The 22677-nt window shown below is 35.6% G+C and overlaps 1 protein-coding gene across 38 annotated transcripts in view; it reads left to right on the top strand.

Annotated features, from left to right (window-relative positions):
* CAMK2D (calcium/calmodulin dependent protein kinase II delta) overlaps positions 1 to 22677 on the top strand; it is a 318650-nt gene that overhangs the window by 235242 nt on the left and 60731 nt on the right. For 18 of the 38 annotated variants that reach the window (XM_058436690.1, XM_032146219.2, XM_032146144.2 and 15 more), the window contains exons 9-13: positions 11047 to 11141; positions 13545 to 13667; positions 14822 to 14905; positions 15365 to 15407; positions 19098 to 19135. In XM_058436690.1, the coding sequence (XP_058292673.1) occupies positions 11047 to 11141; positions 13545 to 13667; positions 14822 to 14905; positions 15365 to 15407; positions 19098 to 19135 (383 nt within the window). Of the gene's footprint in view, positions 1 to 11046; positions 11142 to 13544; positions 13668 to 14821; positions 14906 to 15364; positions 15408 to 19097; positions 19136 to 20500; positions 20534 to 22677 lie in introns of all 38 variants that reach the window. The other 20 variants (XM_032146242.2, XM_032146275.2, XM_032146228.2 and 17 more) reach the window with 3 other exon arrangements.

The raw sequence follows: 22677 nt of genomic DNA, 5'->3' as shown, positions 1-22677 counted from the left end.
GTTTTGTGAAGGATACAATCATATTTTTTAAAGTATTTTTAAAACATACTTTATCAAGCTATTTTTGTAAAGATAGGGGGTTGTAGCTAAAACGCTGCATTTGGACCTTGAACACTACTAGAGGGATAGTGTGGCATACAATAATCAGTAACCAAGGGAAGCAGGACTCAGCATAAGGGACATTTCATACTCTTTCTTTGCCTACTTCATTGAAGGCCTTTTCCAGCCTCTTCTGCCTTTGTGTTTATCTCTCCTTGTTTTCCTAGTTTCCTTCCCATTTTCTACTTTTTTTTCTTCATCCCTCCTGTTTACTTCATAGGTAGGAGGCAGTATGTGTAGTGGTTAAGAGAACACACTTAGCTTCTCAGTTCACTTGCTGTATGACATGGCACAAATTCTTTAGTCCCTGTGTCTCAGTTCCCTCCTAGAAATGGAGATCATCAAAGTTCTTGCTTCATGGGACTGCAGAGAGGATTTTTTAAATACAGTAAGTGATCGTTATCATTGCTATTATTATACAAAGTCTTTATTTATAAATGAAGTTTCTAGATAACTGATATATGCATTATAGTAGACTTAAAAACAAAGTGTATTATATAACTCAGCATTATCGGCATGATTATCGGTAGAATGCCCTCATCTGATGACCTGAATACCAAATTCTCTTTCTGCCTCTCTCTGCTTTCTTTCTTTACTTTTAAATAATTTTCCTTTGTTTTATTTTGTAAAAGGTGTTATTATGGACAGATTTCACAGCTTCTGAATCATATTTTACTCTGCCAAAGAATTTAAATAAATTACTCATTTGTTCTTATATCAAAAACATTTTTTCATGTTTCAAATGTGTCACCATAAAAAATGATAGACAAGTGAGGTGACAGGTGAGTTAGCTCTATTTAATTATGCCACATTGTATATCTGTAAATATCAAAACATCATATTATACCCCATAAATGTATTCAATCATAATTTGTCAATCCAAAAAAATTAAGAATTTTTTGAAAATTTAAAACCTTTTTTTGTAATGTATAAGTTTTATTGATGTTGAAGAATATCAGATCCACTAAAAAGAAACCCATAAAGCTAATAGTTTATGCTAGGGATTGTTCTCTGGCTGTGCAGAAAAATCAATGATGAAGCATATACAGGCAAACCTCAGAGATATTATGGGTTTAATTTCTGGTCTCACAATAGAACAAATATCAAAATAAAGTGAGTCACACAAATTGTTTGGTTTCCCAGTACATATAGAAGTTATGTTTACACTGTACTATAGTCTCTTAAGTATACGATAGCATTATGTCTAAATGCACATACCTTACCTAAAAAATACTTTAAAATAGCCAGGCCCAGTGACTCACGCCTGTAATCTTTGCATTATGGGAGGCCAACACAGGAGGATCTTGAGTCCAAGAGTTTGAGACCAGCCTGGGCAACATAGGATGAACCATCTCTACAAAAAGAAAAAAAAAACTATGTTGCTAAAATATCACCATCATCATCTGAGCCTTCAGCAAGTTGCAATATTTTTGCTGGTGAAGGGTCTTGCCTCAGTGTTGATGGCTGTTGACTTATCAGGATTGTTGTTGCTAAAGGTTGGGGAAGCTGTGATAATTTCTGAAAACAAGACAACAATGAAGTTTGCCAGATCAGTTAACTCTTCCTTTCATGAAATATTGCAGTACTCACCAAAATGTGACACAGAGACACGAAGTGAACCCAAGTTGTTAGGAAAATGGCACCACAGACTTTCTCAATGCAGGGTTACCATAAACCTTCAGTGTGTAAAAAATGCAATATTTGCAAAGTACAGTTAAAAAAAAAAAAAGCACAATAAGACAACATATGCCTTTATATCAAAATGCCCAGGTCCTGCATGGGCCTCTGCTTTAGTGGATCTGTGGTAAACACAGGCAACTGCATTTTTAATAACCTATGATGTGTTTTCAGAGTTTGGATTCACTGTCTTAGACTCACAAAACACACTATGTTCAATTTTAATATTACTTTGGAATATTTGATTTTACGTGGATTGTCTGAGTACATTTCTGTAATACAGTTCATATATCTAACCTTTTAAAATAATGGAATATCTTATAATAGTGAGTTTTCATATCTGTGAAATGTGAGAGAACTTATAAGGTAGAAGCTCTAACTTTCTTGTCTGGAAGAGGGAAAAAGGATAGGTAGAGAGTAGTTTCCATCTTTGTTTTCTAAACTATATAACATTTTTTCAGCAAATATTAGATACTACATACACATGTGCATACATGCGCACACACACACACACAGATATCAAGAATGACTCTTTAGAAACTCATAGCCATAGGTCATCTCATAGATTTTTAACCCCAATTTTGCCACCTTTCACCTTGCTATATTGTATCCTTTCTTCACATAATACTATGCAAACAGCCAAATTCTTTTGTGATGAGTCATGCCCCAGTTGGAGCATGTATGTGCCACCAACTTCTATTTCTTTAGAGACTGTGTGGACCCTTTGTCTAGAAATGCACTTGAGATCACACAGCTATGAAAATATCTTAATATCACATGTTTAGGGGAAATGACTCCCACTAGAACATTATAATGTATTCTTTTGTTACATGTCTTGGTCATTGTTGTGGGATTTGGAATTGTTTTACCATTTTATTATATATCACCTTACTCATGTGACATGAAAGTGACATTAATTCACTTTATTTGTAAGATGATGTACCCTTAATCATCACCATTGTAATCACCACCACAGCGGTGGACACACTATTTGGTTGCTTTTAGGTTGTGGCTTGTCCTGAGGGAAACTCTTTTTCAGCCATTCATTAGCACTGTCTCTTGCCAATTAAGTAGTGACTTATTTTCAAGAGTACACAGTGGGTTGAGTGGTAAAAAATGACACTACTCAGAAAACAAAAGAAATGCAAAACAAGCCATTTAGCAGAAAGGCAGCTAGCCTTCTATGTGAATTAAGCTCTGAACCCTCATTACAGCAGAGCAGAGTGAAGCAGGGCATTGGTATAATGACTAAAACAAGCCTGTACATTATTTTTATTAGAATCATGCAATTATCTGCACACGGGAAATATCGAATTCCAACATTACCTTGCTTTTGTGATCTCACACAGAGTATGGTCTGACCTATACTCTCTCTTTGGAAGCAACTAGTCCATTACTGGAAAGCAAATAATAAACATTAATGAAGCAAGACCATAGCCTTGTGTTCTGCCATTAACAGCAGTAAATTAATTTTTTGACTTAATTGTATGTATAACTGCTTCCATAATTTCCTAATGGGATGAGGAAATGTTTGTAGATATCACTGGATCACAAATTTCTAACAGAGCTTCTTCTACAATTTGGCCTAAAAATAAATAAATAAATGCAAGCCTATAACATAGGTCTCTCCCACACCCTATGTACATATGTGTTGTCTTGCTACTTTTCTACCTTACTTAGGTATCACTCTCAACAGTTATGAGTGATAATAAATTAGTGGCTGTCACAAATGTACCTTGACTTTGGACAAACCTTGGGAATTTTATGGAATATGTTTCTTCTTTTCTTGTGTGGTGAATTTAGGTTCAGCAATGATGTGTTTTCTGGGGTTTAACCTTTTCATATTTCAGCTGGGGTAAGTCATTATCAGGTACTTTAATCATTTTGAAATCCCAAGCCTACTGTATATTCTGTTGCTATTACCAGTTCTGAGATTACCTTACACTTGGTCAATCACAGATAGGCCTCCAAATTAGAGGCCTTCTGCCTTCATCCATTATTACCCGCATCTCCAACAGTCTTCAGTTCATGGAGCCTTACTCCCATTCATAGTCTTTACCAATATTCTCTTACTCTGAACTTACACACTGTCTTAAATTTCTCTACATTTACTATGTCTGGTTTCCCTGACTTGGTGTTTTTCAAACTGTGAACCACAAACCACATGGTTCATTCAGAATGACCTAAAGTGCAGCCTCCTGAGATCTACCTCAGGACCATTGAATCAGATTCTCTGGGGTCACAGGATCCAGCAATCCCACTTCTGGTTATATATCCAAAATAATTGAAAGCGGCACCTTGAAGAAATATTTGTACACCTATGATCATAGTAACGCTATTCACAACAACCAAGAGGTAGAAGCAACCCAAATGTCCATTGACAGATAAAGAGCTTAAACAAAATGTGGTTTATACATGTAATTGTATATTATACAACCTTAAAAAAGAAGGAAATTCTGTCACATGCTACAACATGGATGAACCCCAAGGACATTATGCTAAGCAAAATAAGCCAGTTACAAAAGCACAAATATTATATGATTCTACTCATGTGAAGTATTAAAACAGTCACTTTCATAGAAACAGAAAATAGAAAGGTGATTACCAAGAACTAGAGAGAAAGAGGAAATTAGTGTTTCATGTATGTAGAGTTTCAGTGTTGAAAAATGAAAACAAACTGGAGATCTGTTTCATGACAGTGTAAATGTACTTAGTACTACAAAACTGTTCACTTAAAAATTGTACATCTGGCTGGGCATGGTGGCTGATGCCTGTAAGCCCAGCACTTGGGGAGGCCAAGGTGGGAGAATCACTTGAGCTCAGGAGTTTGAGACCAGCTTAGGTAACATATAGTCTGACCCTACCTCTACAAAAAACAGAAAAAATTAGCTGGGCGTGGTAGCGCACATCTGTAGTCCTAGCTACTCTGCTCGAGAGGCTGAGCCCAGGAAGATCACTTGAGACAGGGAAGTTGAGGCTGCAGTGAGCCATGATCATACCACTGCACTTCAGCCTGGGTGAAAAAGAATGAGACCCTGTCTTTAAAAAACAAAACAAAACAAACAAACAAACAAACAAAAAAAAGATCTATTTTATGTACTATTTATTTATTTAGAGACAGGGTCTGGCTCTGTTGCCCAAGCTGGAGTGCAGTGGCACCATCTTAGCTCACTGCAACCTCCACCTCCCAGGCACAAGTTATCCTCCTGCCTTAGCCTCCCCTGTAGCGGGGACTACAGGGGCACACCACCACACCCTGCTAATTTTTTACTTTTTGTAGAGACAGGATTTTGCCATGTTGCTCAGGCTTGTCTCAAACTCCTGAGCTCAAGCAGTCTGCCCACTTTGGCCTCCCAAAGTGCTGGGATTGCAAGTGTGTGGAACCTTTTTTTATGCATAATTTAAAGTCACTGTGCGGGACCTTTTTTATGTACAATTTAATGTCGTGTTTAAATTTAATGTTAGGTATTTTTAGCATAATTTTTAAAAAAAAGATTCACTGAGGTGAGGCTCAGGAATTTGCATTTTAACAAGCTCGCCAGGTGATGCTGATGCAACACCAAAACTAAGCACTACTACTATAGCTAATTTCAGATTCCTTTAGGAGACCAGTTTCTAAGATTATTCCAGGATATGTCAGAGGTTGCAAACAGGTGAAGTCTTAGTTCAGGCTGCTATAACAAAGTCACATAGACTGGGTGGCTTATAAACAACGAAATGTCTTTCTCATAGTTCTGGAAGCTGGAAGTCTGTGATCAGGGAGCCACCATAGTCAGGTCAGGTTTTGGTGAGGGCCCTCTTCAGGGTTACAGACTGCCAACTTTTTGTTGTATCCTCACATGGTAGTTAAGAGAGCTAGCTAGCTGTCTGCCGTCTTCTTAAAAGGGTGCTGTTCCTGTTCATGAGGGAACCTATCCTCATGAACTAATTATCTCCCAAAGGCCCCACCACACCAAATACCATCACATTGGGATTTGGATGTCAACATATGAATTTTGAGAGCCGTACAAACATTCTGTCCATTGCAGGCGGTCTGCTGTCTTAGTCAGACATATGGACATTTTATTCTTATGAGTGTTGACATTAATTATTTATCTTTATAATTTATTAGCAAGTAATTTCTATAAAAACTGTCAGTTTCTTTCTTCTTTAAAATAATCAAAAGAACAAGTTATGCAATGCTTTTGCTCTTATATAGTAGTTGTACCTGTCAGACACATAAACACAGCAGCCCTCTTGGTGACCACCCCACCCCATACACAGTACAGGTGCAGGCCTTCATCCCTGCCTGCTGCTAGAAGGCCTGTCAGTTTGCCACTCCTACTACATGGCATAGATAGTTTCCATCCTCTGAAACATGCCTTCCTATCTTGCTGGCATCGATCTTCTAGCTCTTTGTTCTACCCTTCGTTGGCCATTTAGGTCACTGAGTGTTAGTTGAGCACTTTCTCTACTTGAAATGTATGATGATTTTCCATTAATCATATTACAGCAAGGTAAGAGAGAGCCATACTTATCACTCATGTAATTAATTGTGTATTTCCAAGTTCCACGTGCATTTTGCTTGTAAGTTTATAAAGTACCCCTTTATTTACTTAGAATATTCAGCAACTGTCTTAGATTCTTCCATTAACTTCCCACTATCTTCTCAGAGTTCTCCAACATTCCTTCTTCATCTCTCCTTTTGTAAGAATAGCATTTAGAATGTTTAATTATTAACAAGATTATAGGTTTAACAACTTTTTTAACATTAACTTTTATTAAAATCAATTTTGAATGTTCTTGATGATGTAGTCTTTCTACCTAATCGTAATCAGCGCTTCTCAAAAGTCTTATTAACCGGACATCTCTAGCATCTCCCAAGCACAAATATATACATAAGATAAGGAAAACTAGTTTTAATATCTATCTGTATATGGAACCAACTCTATCAAAAATAGTTTTAACTGTTTGTCATGGAAAATGTGAAACATAAAATGGAGAGAATACTATAATAAACTGATGGCTAATCTTATTTCATCTATTTCCTCCATTTCACTTCCCACTCCAATATTATCTTAACCAAATTCAAACATTGTATCAATACATCTATAAATATTTTAAAGTATATCCCTAAAAGAAAAGGACTCTAAATATGACAGTAATATTAGTTTTTAAGTTTTAATAATTATTGCTTAGTAGCATCAAAATATCTAGTCATTTTCCTATTTATCCTCTCCTGTCATAATCTTATTTGGTCTCTTAGATCTCTTAGTCATTCTTAATTTGTAAGTTTTGCTCCATTCTCTCTCCTCTCTCCTTATACCTTGATTTATTTTTTCAAAGAAACCTGTAGCTCCAAGACAGCACGTGTAAGTGCTCAATCTTGGTCTCTAGATACTATTTACCATTAAAAGGAACCGGAACTTTCTGTAGTAGCAGCTGATTTCAAGTTTAGAACAGAAAAAAAGCAAGATGATCCAGGAGCATCTTGTCATACCACAAAGAAAAACTATTAAGGACCACAGAGTTTATATTAACAGATGCAGGAGCCACCTTGAGGAGGCTGGCACTAGCCAAAGATGGGGCAATTGAGAATCAATAAGAAAAATACCATAATAGATTGAAATACATCAAGTAAGTTTAAATCCAGGAATTGATAATGATAATCAAAATTCAACAGAAGTCCTAACCTTTGGGGGATGTTAGGGAGCCAATGCGTTATTTTAAAAACTGGCTAGTAAAGAGGAAAATAAATAAATAATAACCTATCTTTCCCATATGAACTGTATCTTAGGCCAACCAAGTGGATTAGGAGCAAGATTTTCTTAGTCTAAAGAAAGCATGATATAATTAGAGTATCATCATTTTGTTTGTTTGTTTGTGAGTCTCACTCTGTTGCCCAGGCTGGAATGCAGTGATGTGATCATGGTTCACTGCAGCCTCGAACTCCTGGGCTCAAGTGATCGTCCCACCTCGGCCTCCCAAGTAGCTGGGACTGGCTGTGCATGCCACCACACCTGGCTACGTTTTTCTGTTTTTGGAAGAAACAGGGCCTTGCTATGTTGGCTAGGCTAGTCTTGAACTCCTGGGCTCAAGTGATCCTCCTACATCAGCCTCCCAAAGTGCTGGGATTACAGGTGTGAGCCACCATGCCTAGCCATCATTATTTTGCAACCCCAGTAAAATTATGTAGTCAATAATCATCAAAGGCTGCTAGTGTCATGAGAGACACCCAATATTTTGAGGTCACATCATCACCCCTCAAGTGTTCTTGCAAAAAAAAAAAAAAAAAAAGACTTCTTCATTGACTTTTAATGATTTTAGTACTTTAGGTATATTGGCAAAGAAAAAGAGCTAGAAATTTTTTTCCTTTCTGTTTTCTCTGACATAGAAAAAAGGTAAAATTTAGGTTTATTAAAAAAAGGGTAAATTGGGCTTACTCATGAGGCAAGAACTCTCAATTAGAACAACAAACACTTTTATTTTATTATATTATATTTTATTTTATTTTATTTTGTTTTATTTTATTTTTATTTTTTTAGATAGTCACAAGACTCTGTCACCCAGGCTGGTAGAATTCAGTGGCACGACCTTGGCTTACTGCAACCTCCACCTCCTCAGTTGAAGCGATTCTCCTGCCTCAGCCTCCCAAGTAGCTGAGACTAAAAGCATGTGCCACCATGCCTGGTTAATTTTTTTGTATTTTTAGGAGAGACAGAGTTTCACCATGTTGGCCAGGCTGGTCTTGATCGCCTGACCTCAGGTGATTTGCCCGTTTTGGCCTCCCAAAGTGCTTGGATTACAGGTGTGAGCCACCACGCCCAGCCTAGAACAACAAACACTTTTAAAATAAGCGTTTGTTTAGAGGACCTAGCTAAAGGAAAAAGTAGCTGCAAGGAACATTTAAGATAGGACCAAATGGACATCTTTGCTAGTATGTCAAGCTCTCTCAGTTAGACAACACAAAGTTGTAAATTTTATATTACCATTCCTACTAAAGTTCATAGATAAAGAAAAAGTTGCTGCAGGGAATGTTTAGAGCATCATTATGTCTGTCCTGCTTGTGGTTGAAACAGTTACTTAACCTCTCAGCCTGTTTCTTCATCTATAATATAATGCAGATAATAACAATATCTACCTCATAGCATTATACAAGGATTAAATGAGATAATGCGTTAAAGCACACATAACTGAATAAATGTTATCTACAATAAAATTTATTAATATTACATTATTCTTATGCCATGAGTCTCATACTTGTTCTATATGTTCAGAAAACAGAACTACAAAATAGCATAACTCAGAAAGGTTTTAGATGCTTGTTTAATAATCAAGTTGAAGTAAACTTACAAAACAGTGTTTATTTAAATAGGCATTGACAATTTCACATCAGGCTAGTCAATAGCACCTATAATTTTTTTTTAAGTCTTTGGGCCTAAAAGTGTTTTTTTTTTCATCTTCACATTTGTGCTATTATCTTATTTAAAGTACATGTTTTTGTAAATACTCTTCCCTCAAACAACTAAATCGTGGGCATCTATTACATATTGGCTGCTTTTCTCATGGAATGAGCCCTCTGTGAGCTTCCTCTTCCCCGAGAAGCACCGCATCAACTGTCAACTGCAGACATAATTCATAAGGACAAACAGCCTATGTTGAGAATGCTAAATGTCTCAGTTGAGCCACTGTTTTATAATTTTATAACAGCCTAATTCCAGATGTGTATTAGGAAAATGTTCATATTCAATGGAAACTATCACTATTACAAAGCAAATTTTCTTCTTAACCTCCTGGAACCTTATGTAGCAGAGGGCTAAAACTACTCAGGTACAGCTTTTTTTCTACTTGCCTCCTGAGAACACAAACACAAACACTCATCATCATCATTACTATCATCATTTTCATTAGATGCATGGAAAAAATATTTTTATGTCATGAAGGTGAGGTACCAATATACTGTGGTTTTCTTCATGGTCTTTTTTTTTTCCTTAAGAATGTTGTTTGCAATTTTTTATCCTTGTATTGATTCACATGACTTGAAAAATCTGCTGATGAACTGTATCTTCCTGAAGCAGGCTATAAAATTCTAAGATGATTAAACCATTACTTAAAAACCATTTCAGCTGCAACAGTGTCTATTGTATAAAGATGTCCAGACTGGTGGATAGGAACAGGGATAGATCTCCTGGGTACAGAGACCAAAGAGACCACCTTGGATAAGGGAAAAAATAAGTCTCAGAGTACACCTGGCAAAGTGTCACCTGTCTTACTCTTCTTTCTCAGGTTTCCCAGGCTTAAGGAAACATAGCAAGAAAAAAGCAAACAGGAGAGGTCAGAGGAATGACTGCCTTCCTCCAGAATAATGAGCTAGGAAAGAAACCAAAGGCCTTAAGCAAGGCAATAAAATATGCGAAAAGTGGCAGGAGAGATATTTGATGACAGAGAAGACCATTGTCTCAAAACAATCTCAGACATTTAGACTGCAGATATGATTTCAGGGAAATTTAAAAACTGTGAATACAGAATTTTATTTAATTTTAAAAGTTAAATTAGATGGTGATTAATTTATAAATAATTATGTTTGTGAAAAATTTTAGCAAATTTTATTACAGCCATGTGTTTATTGTTATTATTACTTTGAATTTTCTGTGGGATTTCTCCCTTCTCTTCCTTTTCCCTCTCCCATAATATATATTCTTCTGTAGTCTTGGTTTAGTTGTTTGACTGAGAAGGTTTGAAGTTTTTGAAGACTAAGATTACTGAAAAGAAAAGGGTTTTATCTCTATGGGGTACCCACATTTGCAGGGACTCTGGTTATTTAGAATGTGAATTTATAACCAGGACACCATCACTCAACAAAATGTCCCAATTACCATCAAAACAAGTATGAGGAAATAAAAAACATGTTTAGTTTTTAAACTTCAACCTCACAGTGACTAAAATCATAGTCTCTATATAGATAAGAATGCAGGAAGACCCTATATAGACAAGAGTTCAGGGAGGCCAAAGAATGTTGCCCTAAATGAACGTTGCCCTGCCATACCTCTTTAGAATTCTTTGATGCATGCATTGACTGACACATTGTCAGAGTTCTGGAGCATAGGAGAAGAAGCATTCACCCTCCAGAGACTGCTCTAGACTCGATCATAACACGTCTCTCTGAAGTTTTCCTACAATCTAGTTTTCTCTGTTTTAACAACTACGGCTTAATATCATTGTGGATCAGCCACATTTAATTTATTGTTGTCTATATGACTTAAATTGTGTTAACATTATATTCTCCTCCAGGTGTCATTCTCTATATTCTACTTGTTGGGTATCCACCCTTCTGGGATGAAGACCAACACAGACTTTATCAGCAGATCAAGGCTGGAGCTTATGATGTATGTAATAACTATTTATATCACTTTAGATGAAGGTTTGTCTTTTCCTTGTTGACCAAGAGCCAGATCTTTTCATTTTTCTTTTAACCGTAATTTTACCACTTTCTCATATTATTTCCCTGTCTCTTAAGGAAAGGGAGAAAGAAATGCAGCATATATATTCAGTTTATGTTTCCTTTTAACTCACTGTCTCCTAAGATTGAAAGAAAAGCCATGTGAAGTCTCTGAGGAAGAACTTTGTCAAAATATTTGGATCTTAGTGCATTTTAAAAACATAAAAATTAAAGTATTTCTGCTATAGAAATGATTATTGCCCATTTAGTTGAATTATATTCTCAAATATCTATCACATAATTTTGCATTATATACCAACAATACTTTGCTGTGATCACATATCAAATAGAACATTATCCCACTATACCAGTCTCTGGGTTTTGTTTTTTGTTTTTGTACTGTTTGGGATACTATGCAAGCTTTCATTTGAAGAATGAGTTTCACAATTGAAAAATTTGAAAATCATAATTCTAATATATTTAATTTATAATTAAAATATTTGAAAGTAGATATATATATACACATTCATAAATTAAGTTCAGAATCTGAAGAGGAAGGCTTTATCTACTTTCTCTTTATGGCTTAACTTTGTGTTTATGATATAATTTGCTCTCCTTTGATACATATTCTTGTAAATATGATTTACCACTTTCTCTGGTTTCCCCTCATACAGCCCTATGGAAATCCATGTGCAGGGTCTGGGCATGCTTTCCACGTGTTATTAAGTAGAGTAACTACGTAGTAGCAATTTTGGGTTCACCTTTTGTGCACAAATTGAAAGCTCAATGTGAAAGTGAGAGGAGAAAATATAAAATGTCTGTATTATATTCTGTCATGTCTCATGAACTCTTCAATGCATTTCTGATAAAATTTTCTATTTAGATGGATGTGTGTGTCAGTTAGCAAGAATTTAAAATGTATATTCTTTGAATTTCGAATCATTGCATTATTCCTAGACTAGTAATTGGAACAAATTATTATTTACATGGCAACAGCTAGCACATTCACCATCTTTACAGACTAGAACCAGCCCCTCTCTGTGCAGACATAGCCCTGAAAATGCACTGCTTGGTATACCTAGAGGAATGCTTTCATGAAAATTAGAGAACTGAGGAAAATGTTCACCTTTCTTCATGCTGAACCTACCCCTCATTTGCTATCAGAAGACCTGTACAACATTAAGAAACAGCCTCGTGTGTTTCTTTAGTAGCTCCTAATAGTTCGCAAGCTTTTACAACTGCCAAAGATAAGCTTCAGGAATTAAAAAATGACAATTGTTAAGCTGGCAAAAGTTACAGGTATTAGAGTCAATATCATTTTTCTCATGCTTTCTTTTGCCAGTGAGTCACAAGTTCCCCATTTTAAAACTACTAAAAATAGACCAATTTAATTCCATGACACAGTGACAATGGCTTTGTTTTTCAAGATTGTCCATAAAAATTCATGAATTGGGAAAATAACCCAATATTCTATCATTTTGCAACTAATGTGGTATAAATTTCCCTTCATCGTTGAAGGACAGTATTTCTTCTAAATATGCTAATCATATAAAAGTAAGTTAAGTAATTATCAGTACAAAAAATAACGTAAAGAAAGAAGTAGCTTTCTTTCTTTTTTTTTTTTTTTGAGACAGAGTCTTGCTCTGTCGCCCAGGCTGGAGTGCAGTGGCGCGATCTCAGCTCACTGCAAACTCCGCCTCCCGGGTTCACGCCATTCTCCTGCCTCAGCCTCTCCGAGTAGCTGGGACTACAGGTGCCCGCCACCACGCCCAGCTAATTTTTTTTATTTTTTTTTTTAGTAGAGACAGGGTTTCACCGTGGTCTCCATCTCCTGACCTCGTGATCCGCCCGCCTCGGCCTCCCAAAGTGCTGGGATTACAAGTGTGAGCCACCGCGCCCGGCCAGAAGTAGCTTTCTTATATAGTCTTAATATAAAAAGTATTAGTAATGGGAAGTTATAAGATTTGATTACTTTCATATACTTTGGTGAAATTTGTAATTGGGCAGATTAAACTTCTTGAAGCTCCTTGCTGAAGCTCCTGTAGTCTCAGATTCTTCTCACTACAGCACTCCAAGTAGCCATGGAGTATTAAAATGTATTTACCATATGTGATATGCAGCTCAGTACCTATGTTGGTCCCTTCTCAGATACTCTTTAATATATATAGTTGTCTACATAGAGGGGGAGAATAGATCTAAATGATTTTGTTTTAGATACAATTTAACTTATATAAAAGGTAAATTTATGAAGAAATTCACTACTTGAGGGAATGATTCATGTAGTTGACTCTTCCCTGTTTGATTGAGTGTGTCTATTTGTTAAACTTTTTATAAATTTATATTTTTGAAGTTTCCATCACCAGAATGGGACACGGTAACTCCTGAAGCCAAAGACCTCATCAATAAAATGCTTACTATCAACCCTGCCAAACGTATCACAGCCTCAGAGGCACTGAAGCACCCATGGATCTGTGTAAGTAAAACTTCTAAAAAATTTCAAGAGCTAACATAAAAAATAAGCTCACTTTTAATATATTGTTTATGGAATTAAAATAGCTTTGCAAAAAAAGATGAAACTCAGAATAAATGAATTTTTGACTCGAGGTGTTTAAGAAAATGAATTTTATGATGGTGAAAAAATGCAGTTTTCAGTAGCAAAGTCTGAATTGCATAGATTCTTAAATAAATATTGCTTGCAGTAACAAAAGGAATGAATATTCTCCATATCAATTATTGACAATACTCATAAACAAGGTTAAGAAAATAACACCAAAATTAAATGTGTCCCAGAAGAAAAGATTGAACAAAGTTCAATTATTTATCATTAGGCAACTTTAGAAACAAGTGTGAAGTTTGGCAGGTGAGAATAGAGTTTTAGTGGCATAAAAGAATGGCCATAGTAATCTGAATATATTTTAGAAATATTAAGAAAAATAGTGTGAAATTTGAGGGGAATCTGGAGACTTAAGTAAATTTCTGAATGTGTCAAATGCTAAGGTGATAAATGTGTCACTAAGTAAATGAAAAGCAGCCCAATCGAAATGTGATTGAAGACATTAAAATAAAGATAATTTGAGAAATTATTAATATTCATTTCTATACTTTCTGCTTTTGTTCTGTTTTGTTTTGAGACAGAGTCTTGCTCTTACCGCCCAGGCTGGGGTGCAATGGCACGATCTTGGCTCACTGCAACCTCCGCCTCCCAGGTTCAAGCAATTCTCCTGTCTCAGCCTCCCGAGTAGCTGGGATTACAGGTGCCCACCACCACGCCCAGCTAATTTTTGTATTTTTAGTAGAGATGGAGTTTCCCCATGTTGGCCAGGCTGGTCTCGAACTCCTGACCTCATGATCCGCCCACCTCGGCCTCCCAAAGTGCTGGAATTACAGGCGTGAGCCACCACCTCGGCCCATTTCTATACTTTCTATACATCAGTGTTGCATCTTGGTCACAAGTAGTCTTGGCAAAACCAAAATTTTATTTTTAGGTAACTTTGGCAATTGAATACTTAGAAGTTGATCATGCAGGTGCAGCACCATTAATAAATATTTGATGAAGTCAGGGACATTATTATACTTAGTGTGTTTTAAATATTCTCAATTAAGTTACTTTTTATCCTCTTCTTCTAGCAACGTTCTACTGTTGCTTCCATGATGCACAGACAGGAGACTGTAGACTGCTTGAAGAAATTTAATGCTAGAAGAAAACTAAAGGTAAGAAATTTTACATTTTTGTGGGGAGGTAGATTTGACAGACTAAGAAGTGAAATACTGTGTGAGGAAAATAACTTCTAGCAAAGGCTTTCAATTATGTAGACCTCAGTACTCTCATTCTTCTTTTTTGGGGTCTTGGGAAATGGAATATACACCAGAATCAAAACTATGGTGAAAAGCTAGAATCATCCTGGCAACACATGCTGTGGATCCTTCCTTCAGTGGAAAACAGCTGTGCAATTTGATAATCAGAATCTGGCCCGCACATGAGGGCCGTCGCAGCATCATGAGAGACAAAGGCCTTTGACTCTCAGGAAACCAAAAAACAAAAACAAACAATCAAAAATCCCCTAACTGAAAGTAGGGCCGGGAAAAGATTTGTTATCAAAGACTCTATATTTGTTAGGTCCAGGATTTGCATAGGCAACACTGACTTTTGTGTTCTAATTTTTTTCACAGGGTGCCATCTTAACAACTATGCTGGCTACAAGGAATTTCTCAGGTACATGCATTGAGAACTCTGCTTCTTATCGCTTGGTCTTCTTTTTAAGTAGTCTCTGCTTTTTTGTCTCTGGAATTTTAAAAATCTAATAATTAGAAAAGCCTCATTGTTCAAGGGTGGCAAATGTGTGGCACAGATTCCTTCTACACCTGTGGCTGCCATTAGCAGTCTACCTGGGTGCTGTCTGCTGCCGAGCCTCCGTGACTGCACCCCTCACAAGAGTGCTTCTGGCAGCTCTGGCCACCAGTCAGTGCTGGTGCAGGACTAGCCTCATCTGTCAAATGCTGGGGTGTGCATGAGTTGTGGAAATAAATACTCTGTCATTTACGATCTCAGCGTTTCAAACCTAGAATTTATTACTGATATTTCATAAAGTAATAACTTTGAATAAGTTATTTTTGGTCTCATTTTCATAGGGAATCCTAGTATGCAAGATTTTTAAAATAAGACCATTATTGGCCGGGCACAGTGGCTCACGCCTGTAATCCCAGCACTTTGGGAGGCCGAGGCAGGTGGATCACAAGGTCAAGAGATCGAGACCATCCTGGCCAACATGGTGAAACCCCGTCTCTACTAAAAATACAAAAATTAGCTGGGTGTGGTGGCACGTGCCTGTAGTCCCAGCTACTTGGGAGGCTGAGGCAGGAGAATCACTTGAACCAGGGAGGTGGAGGTTGTAGTGAGCAGAGATCGCGCCACTGCACACCAGCCTGGTGACAGAGCGAGACTCCGTCTCAAAAAAAAAAAAAAGACCATTATTGAGGAACCCAGTTCTCTTAGACCTAAGTTCATTCAAAAGTATAGTATTTTCTTGGTGTACTATAAAAGTGATTACAACTGTCAAAGGTATCTAACTCAAGAATTTACAGAGCACCTTGCACTCAGTACTATCAGAGCATACTAAATGTTCCTCAAAATGATTCCATGGTAAAAATAAGTAAGTTTGTTAAATAATTGGCTTAAAGAAGCCAAACCATTTCTTTATTGTAAGTGTCACTCTCTAAAAGTGGAGATAAAGTATATATTACTCCAAGAAATTACTTGAGTTTTGCAACCTCCTTCTTTGATAGATTATCTCAAAGGACCAGGTTCCCAAAAGTCAAATCTTGTTCAATGCTAAGCAGTCTTATGTAGGGGGAAGGACTGGAGCAGCAATTAAGCTGCACTTGGTAACCTTTGGCCCTTTAGACTTGGAACACTTGTCAGTCAGAAATACTACCAGTTTAGATACGGTTTACAGTTTGATACGGTTTACAGTTTAGATATGGTTTACAGTTTGGATACAGTTTACATAACAGTGATCTGCAGCATCAAACTATCCAGCTATTTTTTCAATTCTTTATTTTATTTTCTGCTACATACTTAGCCTGGGTGTTATAGTGTTATCAGGTAATAATCCATCATATCATTATTAAATGCTCTTCAACCAATATCTAGTTATTATTTACAACTGCATTAAGTGGTCACCTTTCTCCCCACCTTTGCATTTTGTTACAAATAATGGGAAACCATAAGAGGCCTTTCAAAGGCTGTTAAAAAATAAGAGCAACAGTAGTACAATGAATAATGCTACGAATTGAGGGACTGTGTAGGCCAGTTGTATGTATTTTGTCCAATTCGTTTAGTGTAATAATACCTTGTTGCTGCCTTTGTCAAGTTACCTGTTTCATAAACAGTTGATTAATATAATTGACATTTGTATGGGTGAGTCAATGCCATCTCATTAAATATTAATTCATATATACGATATTCAAATAAACGTCAACGTGGCCCAGTAACTAGTGAATCAAGAAAAGGTAGAGTGATTTATATAGCATAAATTGTTAATGGCAAACTAACCCAAACTTTAAAAAATCTTCACATTTAAAATTGTACATTTTGTTGAAGTGTTTAATACGTTCTTGGGCATAAGTTGGGCCTTTATTAATGTATGTACCCATATATAGAAGCTTTTTGTTTACCTCACAGTTTCCTTTTCATCATCATGTAAACTAAAAACTCATGACTAATATGTGAATTTTATATTGTTTCTGAGTGTCTTAGCATGAAAAAGCAATTTTTTTATCCATCACTTCAAAATCAACTGAATAACATTAGACCCAGTTACAACATATTGTACTTGATACTGCATTTTAGTTTTGAGTATTTTATTCATCCTATTTCATTGCCAAACATGCTCTTTAAAGTAATTTGTCCATAAATATATGGTTATAAAGTTGTTTTTATTTTTTCTTTTCTCCCTTTATGTGGAATGTATTTCTTGTGAGGTAAGGTGAATAGTAACCAAAAGGGACATTTCTGCATCTCCCAGGCCAAATCCCTGCTTACCCTGAATCATCGTCTTCTCTTTGCTTGCTATTGCAATTTCAATTATTCTGAGTTTGCTTTCTAACCTATTAACTGCCACAGGATTGATTTAATACTGCTTTTTAGCTCCAGGCAAACAATATAATAGCTAAGGCAACTATTTCTTACAATCTCAATTAATAATAAATTAATAGCTTTGTTGCTAAAGATTAATGAAGTTAACATTTTTGTATCTTTTAAGTAAATTTAAAAATATACCAATATGATATTGAAATAATGCCCCAAATCAATGAATGTCAGGAAATTACATGTTCATGCAGTTCTATTCTAGCTAGGTATTTCCACTTTCAAAGCCAAATTCTATTCTGATATACTTAAATAAGTATATGTAATTAATATTAAATGAAAGCATAAGTGTGATCATGTCCTGCATATTTGTGAATGTTCTACACTTGGTGTACTAATTGTCATTGACAGTTACATTATCTGTTCACTGTGTATATACACGTTCCTTAGTAGATTTTTTTAAAAGGATAACTTCACCTTTTAATATACTCAAGAAGTTTAGTAACAGAAGGAATGTTAAAAGCTCCCTGCCAAGAAAAATGAAGTTTCACATAAGACCATATGCTTTAAGATTTCTCTAATTTCGTTGAAGATTTTATTCTGGTTTTATGTTGTCTCAAATTTTATGATTTTTACTTTTTCATTTTGAAGGCTTTTGTTTATGAAGCCTTTGTATTCTGATTTTAATGTATGAAAGAATACATAGTGCCATTTTTTTAGAGATCATGTGCTAAACATTTTAAAAATTTGCTCTAGGCCAATAATATGCCATTTTATTTAAATAGTAATATTTTTTGTAAAACCAAATTGTCTGACTACAAAAATGTAATGAAGATGTTATTTAGCCAGAGCAAATTTTACAAATGAGTTTTCAACCTCTAGAAAGAGGGGCTTAAATGGCAGAACTGACATGGTCACCATATGTGGTGTGAATGAACATGTAATACAATCTGTCAGCTGATGTCCAAAGACTGAATTCAACTTTCTGGATTACAAAAGGAGAGTCCAGTTAAAGTTCCAGTATCCTTTTCACAACCAACAGTGAAATAAAGTCCAATAAACACAACTGGCAAAGTATTCAATTATATGCAATGAACTACCCTTTGGTTCTAAATTTGCTGTGGCAAACCAAGAAAAGTGATACTGTATTTCAGTGTCCTGTAAGCTCGCGCTCATCAGTGTGACGTTGATAACTTGCCATATGTTGGCCATAACTCAGCAAAGGTGGTAGAAGGAGACAATAACCTGACTGCTTTGTTGTCTGGCTGTGGGCTTCTATGCATAACTCACTAAACTGATTTTACTCTCATTTTACAGCAGCCAAGAGTTTGTTGAAGAAACCAGATGGAGTAAAGGTAAGTTAAACAGATGCCCCTAATCCATTTCTGACTTTCAGATGCTGGATAATCTTTAAATGTTAAATACAATTCCTAAGTCTTTGCAAGTTCTATTATTTATTGTTTCTGATAAAGGTTGCAGGTTGAAATATCAAATGATTTAATATACAAAGATGACTAACATTTATACCAAGAAAAGCTGTATTTCTTCTATTGGATTATATATGAAATAGTCATGAAAAAATAATGTTGTTATGCAATATAGAGTTCCTATAGAAATTAAATGTCTTAATCTCTCTGATTTACTACAGTTCCAAACTACCATGGTGACCTAAAAGTCTGTAAAAACCAAATGCTTTTCCAAATAATTATGCTGCATACGTGAAGGCCACTGAAGTATATAGCCTGAAAAATACTCACATTTGGGTATGGAAAATAGAATGTCAAATGTCTAAAATAATCTGCTTAGGCAGTTTTTATAAAGATCTTAATTATTCCTTGTTTCTATCATAAGGTGTTGAGATATAGTCAAGATGAATGATCTGAACAAATATTAGAAAAATCTTGCAAGAAAAATAACAGCAGGATATTTTAACTTTCTGGCTTTCTAAACAAAATAATACAGTTTCTTTCCTACTGATTGTATTTTGTTTCAAGGGAATTTACTCTTGTTGGAATGTAATCTTATGTTGCATAATGATGTTTGTTATCTTTTCAGAGTAACACCTAAATGTTTTATTTCTTTAATCCTTTTCTTTCTCTTCCAAGGACAGATGCATACATTCTTCATCAACACTTCAACGTTCTTGGGAATTAATTAATTTTCTAACATTTGAATTTGACCCAAAGTCAGGTGGTCAGTTCATATTGAAAACATAGAAAATCATTTGTCACTTTAAGTGTTCATGCTCAGTCATTTCTTTACCACCTGTCTGTGTGCAACTTGGAAATTTCTGGAGCACTGATGACTATGCATTTGTGATTTCCTTTAGGATGCCATTTCCATTTACCAATTGCTTTCCTCAGCCTGCAATTTTATCTTCATTCTGATTAGTTTATTCCATTTAGATTTTAAGAATGATAGTTGATGACTGCCTTTTTCCCAATGTTACAATAGTAGAAATGTGGTATCTTACATTTTCCAAATATTTTCTTCTCCTGGGCTTTCCTGTACCGTTCATGATGGAGAGCTCACAGTGCCTATTGAGATATTTATTTTCATTACTATCCTTACATAGAACGCATTTCCAGAACTTTTTCCTTCCATTCAACTTATAGCTCCTCTTTAAAAACAAAATTATTCTATACTCCATGCTTTGATACTCTAAATCCAACCGGTCATATTTTTTTTTCTTTTCCTTTCTCTTTGACTGGTCAATTCAGAAAAGGAAGTCCAGTTCGAGTGTTCAGATGATGGTGAGGATCTATCTGCCAGATTTCTCCTCCTGTGAAAATTCACACTTAGGAATAAAAGTCTTATTTACCTAAGATAGTGTAAGTGGAGAGGGTGTAGGACCATTTCAGGTCAGTGTTAATCAACTATCAAAACACGGTACTCCTCTTACATATGACATTGTTTTTTGCTGAAATTGAATTTGTTAAACATGTAGATAGTTACATTAACAGGTTTGCTCTTTTACAAAATCAATTTTCTCTTTGAAAATAAAAAGACCGTGACAGAATGAATGTCTGTATAGTGATAAGTAAAAACAAACAAACAAAAAACTATGTTTTTTTTTTAATGCTCTTCATGGTTGCTAAAATAGGAGTGATTTATAGGACACCATAATACATTCACCATGGAGTTTATAAAGGTGTGAAAGTGATCTTAAAATGTACCAATCCTAGTTAAGTACTTTTAAAGGAAATGTTTATTAACCTTCAAACAATAAATTTAACACCTGAGAAATAGGAATATCTTGCCCATGCCTCATAAGAGTAATTCAGTACATCATACAATTATCTGATTTAATTATTTGATTCATGATTTTTTGAAAAAGAAAAACACCTTGCTTATATTAACATAAAATAATTATATCACACAAAAGTGCCAGAGTTTTTGTATTTTTAAAAGACATCTATGGGCCAGGAGCGGTGTCTCACACCTGTAATCCCAGCACTTTGAGAGGTTGAGACAGGCGGATCGCCTGAGGTCAGGTTTGAGACCAGCCTGGCCAATATGGTAAAACCCCATCTCTACTAAAAAAAAAAAAAAAAACACACAGAAATTAGCCGAGCATGGTGGCCATACCTGTAGTCCCAGCTACTGGGGAGGCTGAGGCAGGAGAATCGCTTGAACCCAGAAGGCAGAGGTTTCAGTGAGCCGAGATCACGCCATGGCACTCCAGCCTGAGCAATAAGAGTAAAACTCCGTCTCAAAAAAAAAAAAAAGACATTTGTGGTTGAACCCATACTTTATATTTGACCCTTTGAAAAGAACGTCTTCTCACCTTTTGCTTAGAAATTCTATTATTTTTCAATAAATTAATATTATAAATACCTGCAAAATATTTTCCATAGGAAAAAAATCATTTAGTTAGTCTTTACATTAACAAAAAAGCTTTAACTGCATATTAAACATGACCAAAAGTGTGGCTGAGGCACATATTCATTTAACTCATGTTTCCCATACCTAACAATAAAGAATGGCTCACCCAGACAGAATAGCCTCCATCTGGAAGAGATGATGGTGTGTGTATGCTGTGTATCTGTATGTGAATGTGTATAGGTGTGTGTGTGGGGGGGGGAAATGTGCACTTGTACAGATTAAGTTTGTGTGCACAGGTGTGCAAGTGGGACATTTTCACTAAAATAAAGCAGTTCTTGGCAACCACATCCTAGAAAAAAAGTCAAGTATCATATTTCAAAATAGAAATAAAAGTATCTCAGAATATTTCTTTCATTTGCATTCATTGATATAAACTAAATATAGCATATTAAATACATGTGGTGCTTTAACCATAAGTGGCCCTGTTCATTTGACAGGAAGCCAGCTATGTTTTGCCCAGCACGTTTCCTGAATAGGAAATTATTTGTGTGTGCATCCCTCCCCTTTTCTCATGTACCCTGAACTAACATAAATACTGAATTTTGATCCCTCTTTAATAGACTTTTTACCTCTTATCTCTTTGGCTCTTGCACAAATATCATGTTAAATTCTGTGCACTTTGATTTAAAGGAAAGAAAAGGTTTCAACTATCTGCAGAATATAGATTGATGACAACATTTATAGAATTTTCCAGTAAAGGAAAGTTTAGAAGTTTTCTCATCCTTTCCTGCGGGTCAAGCAGCACAGTGTCACAACTTATTGTAAAAATAATGATACCGGTAATCAGACAAAAGGGAATAAGAAGAAAGGAAAAATGTTACATATTTAAATTAATTTATGTTACTTTCTATCTTCCTCTCAATACTAGTTTTGACAGGATATATAGTTATCAGGTATAGACTTCCAGAAAACCCGAACAATTAAACTGGTGTCACCACTTGAAATGCTCATTTGATACTCATTTATTTTATATAGTATATGTTTCTCTTTATATCCTTATGTATCTTTATAT

This window comes from Hylobates moloch, unplaced genomic scaffold (assembly GCF_009828535.3).
Source record: "Hylobates moloch isolate HMO894 unplaced genomic scaffold, HMol_V3 SCAFFOLD_3, whole genome shotgun sequence".
NCBI classification, from domain to species: Eukaryota; Metazoa; Chordata; class Mammalia; order Primates; family Hylobatidae; genus Hylobates; species Hylobates moloch.
The sequence above is the reverse complement of the archived record's forward strand: the minus strand, read 5'-3'. Positions and strand labels throughout refer to the sequence as shown.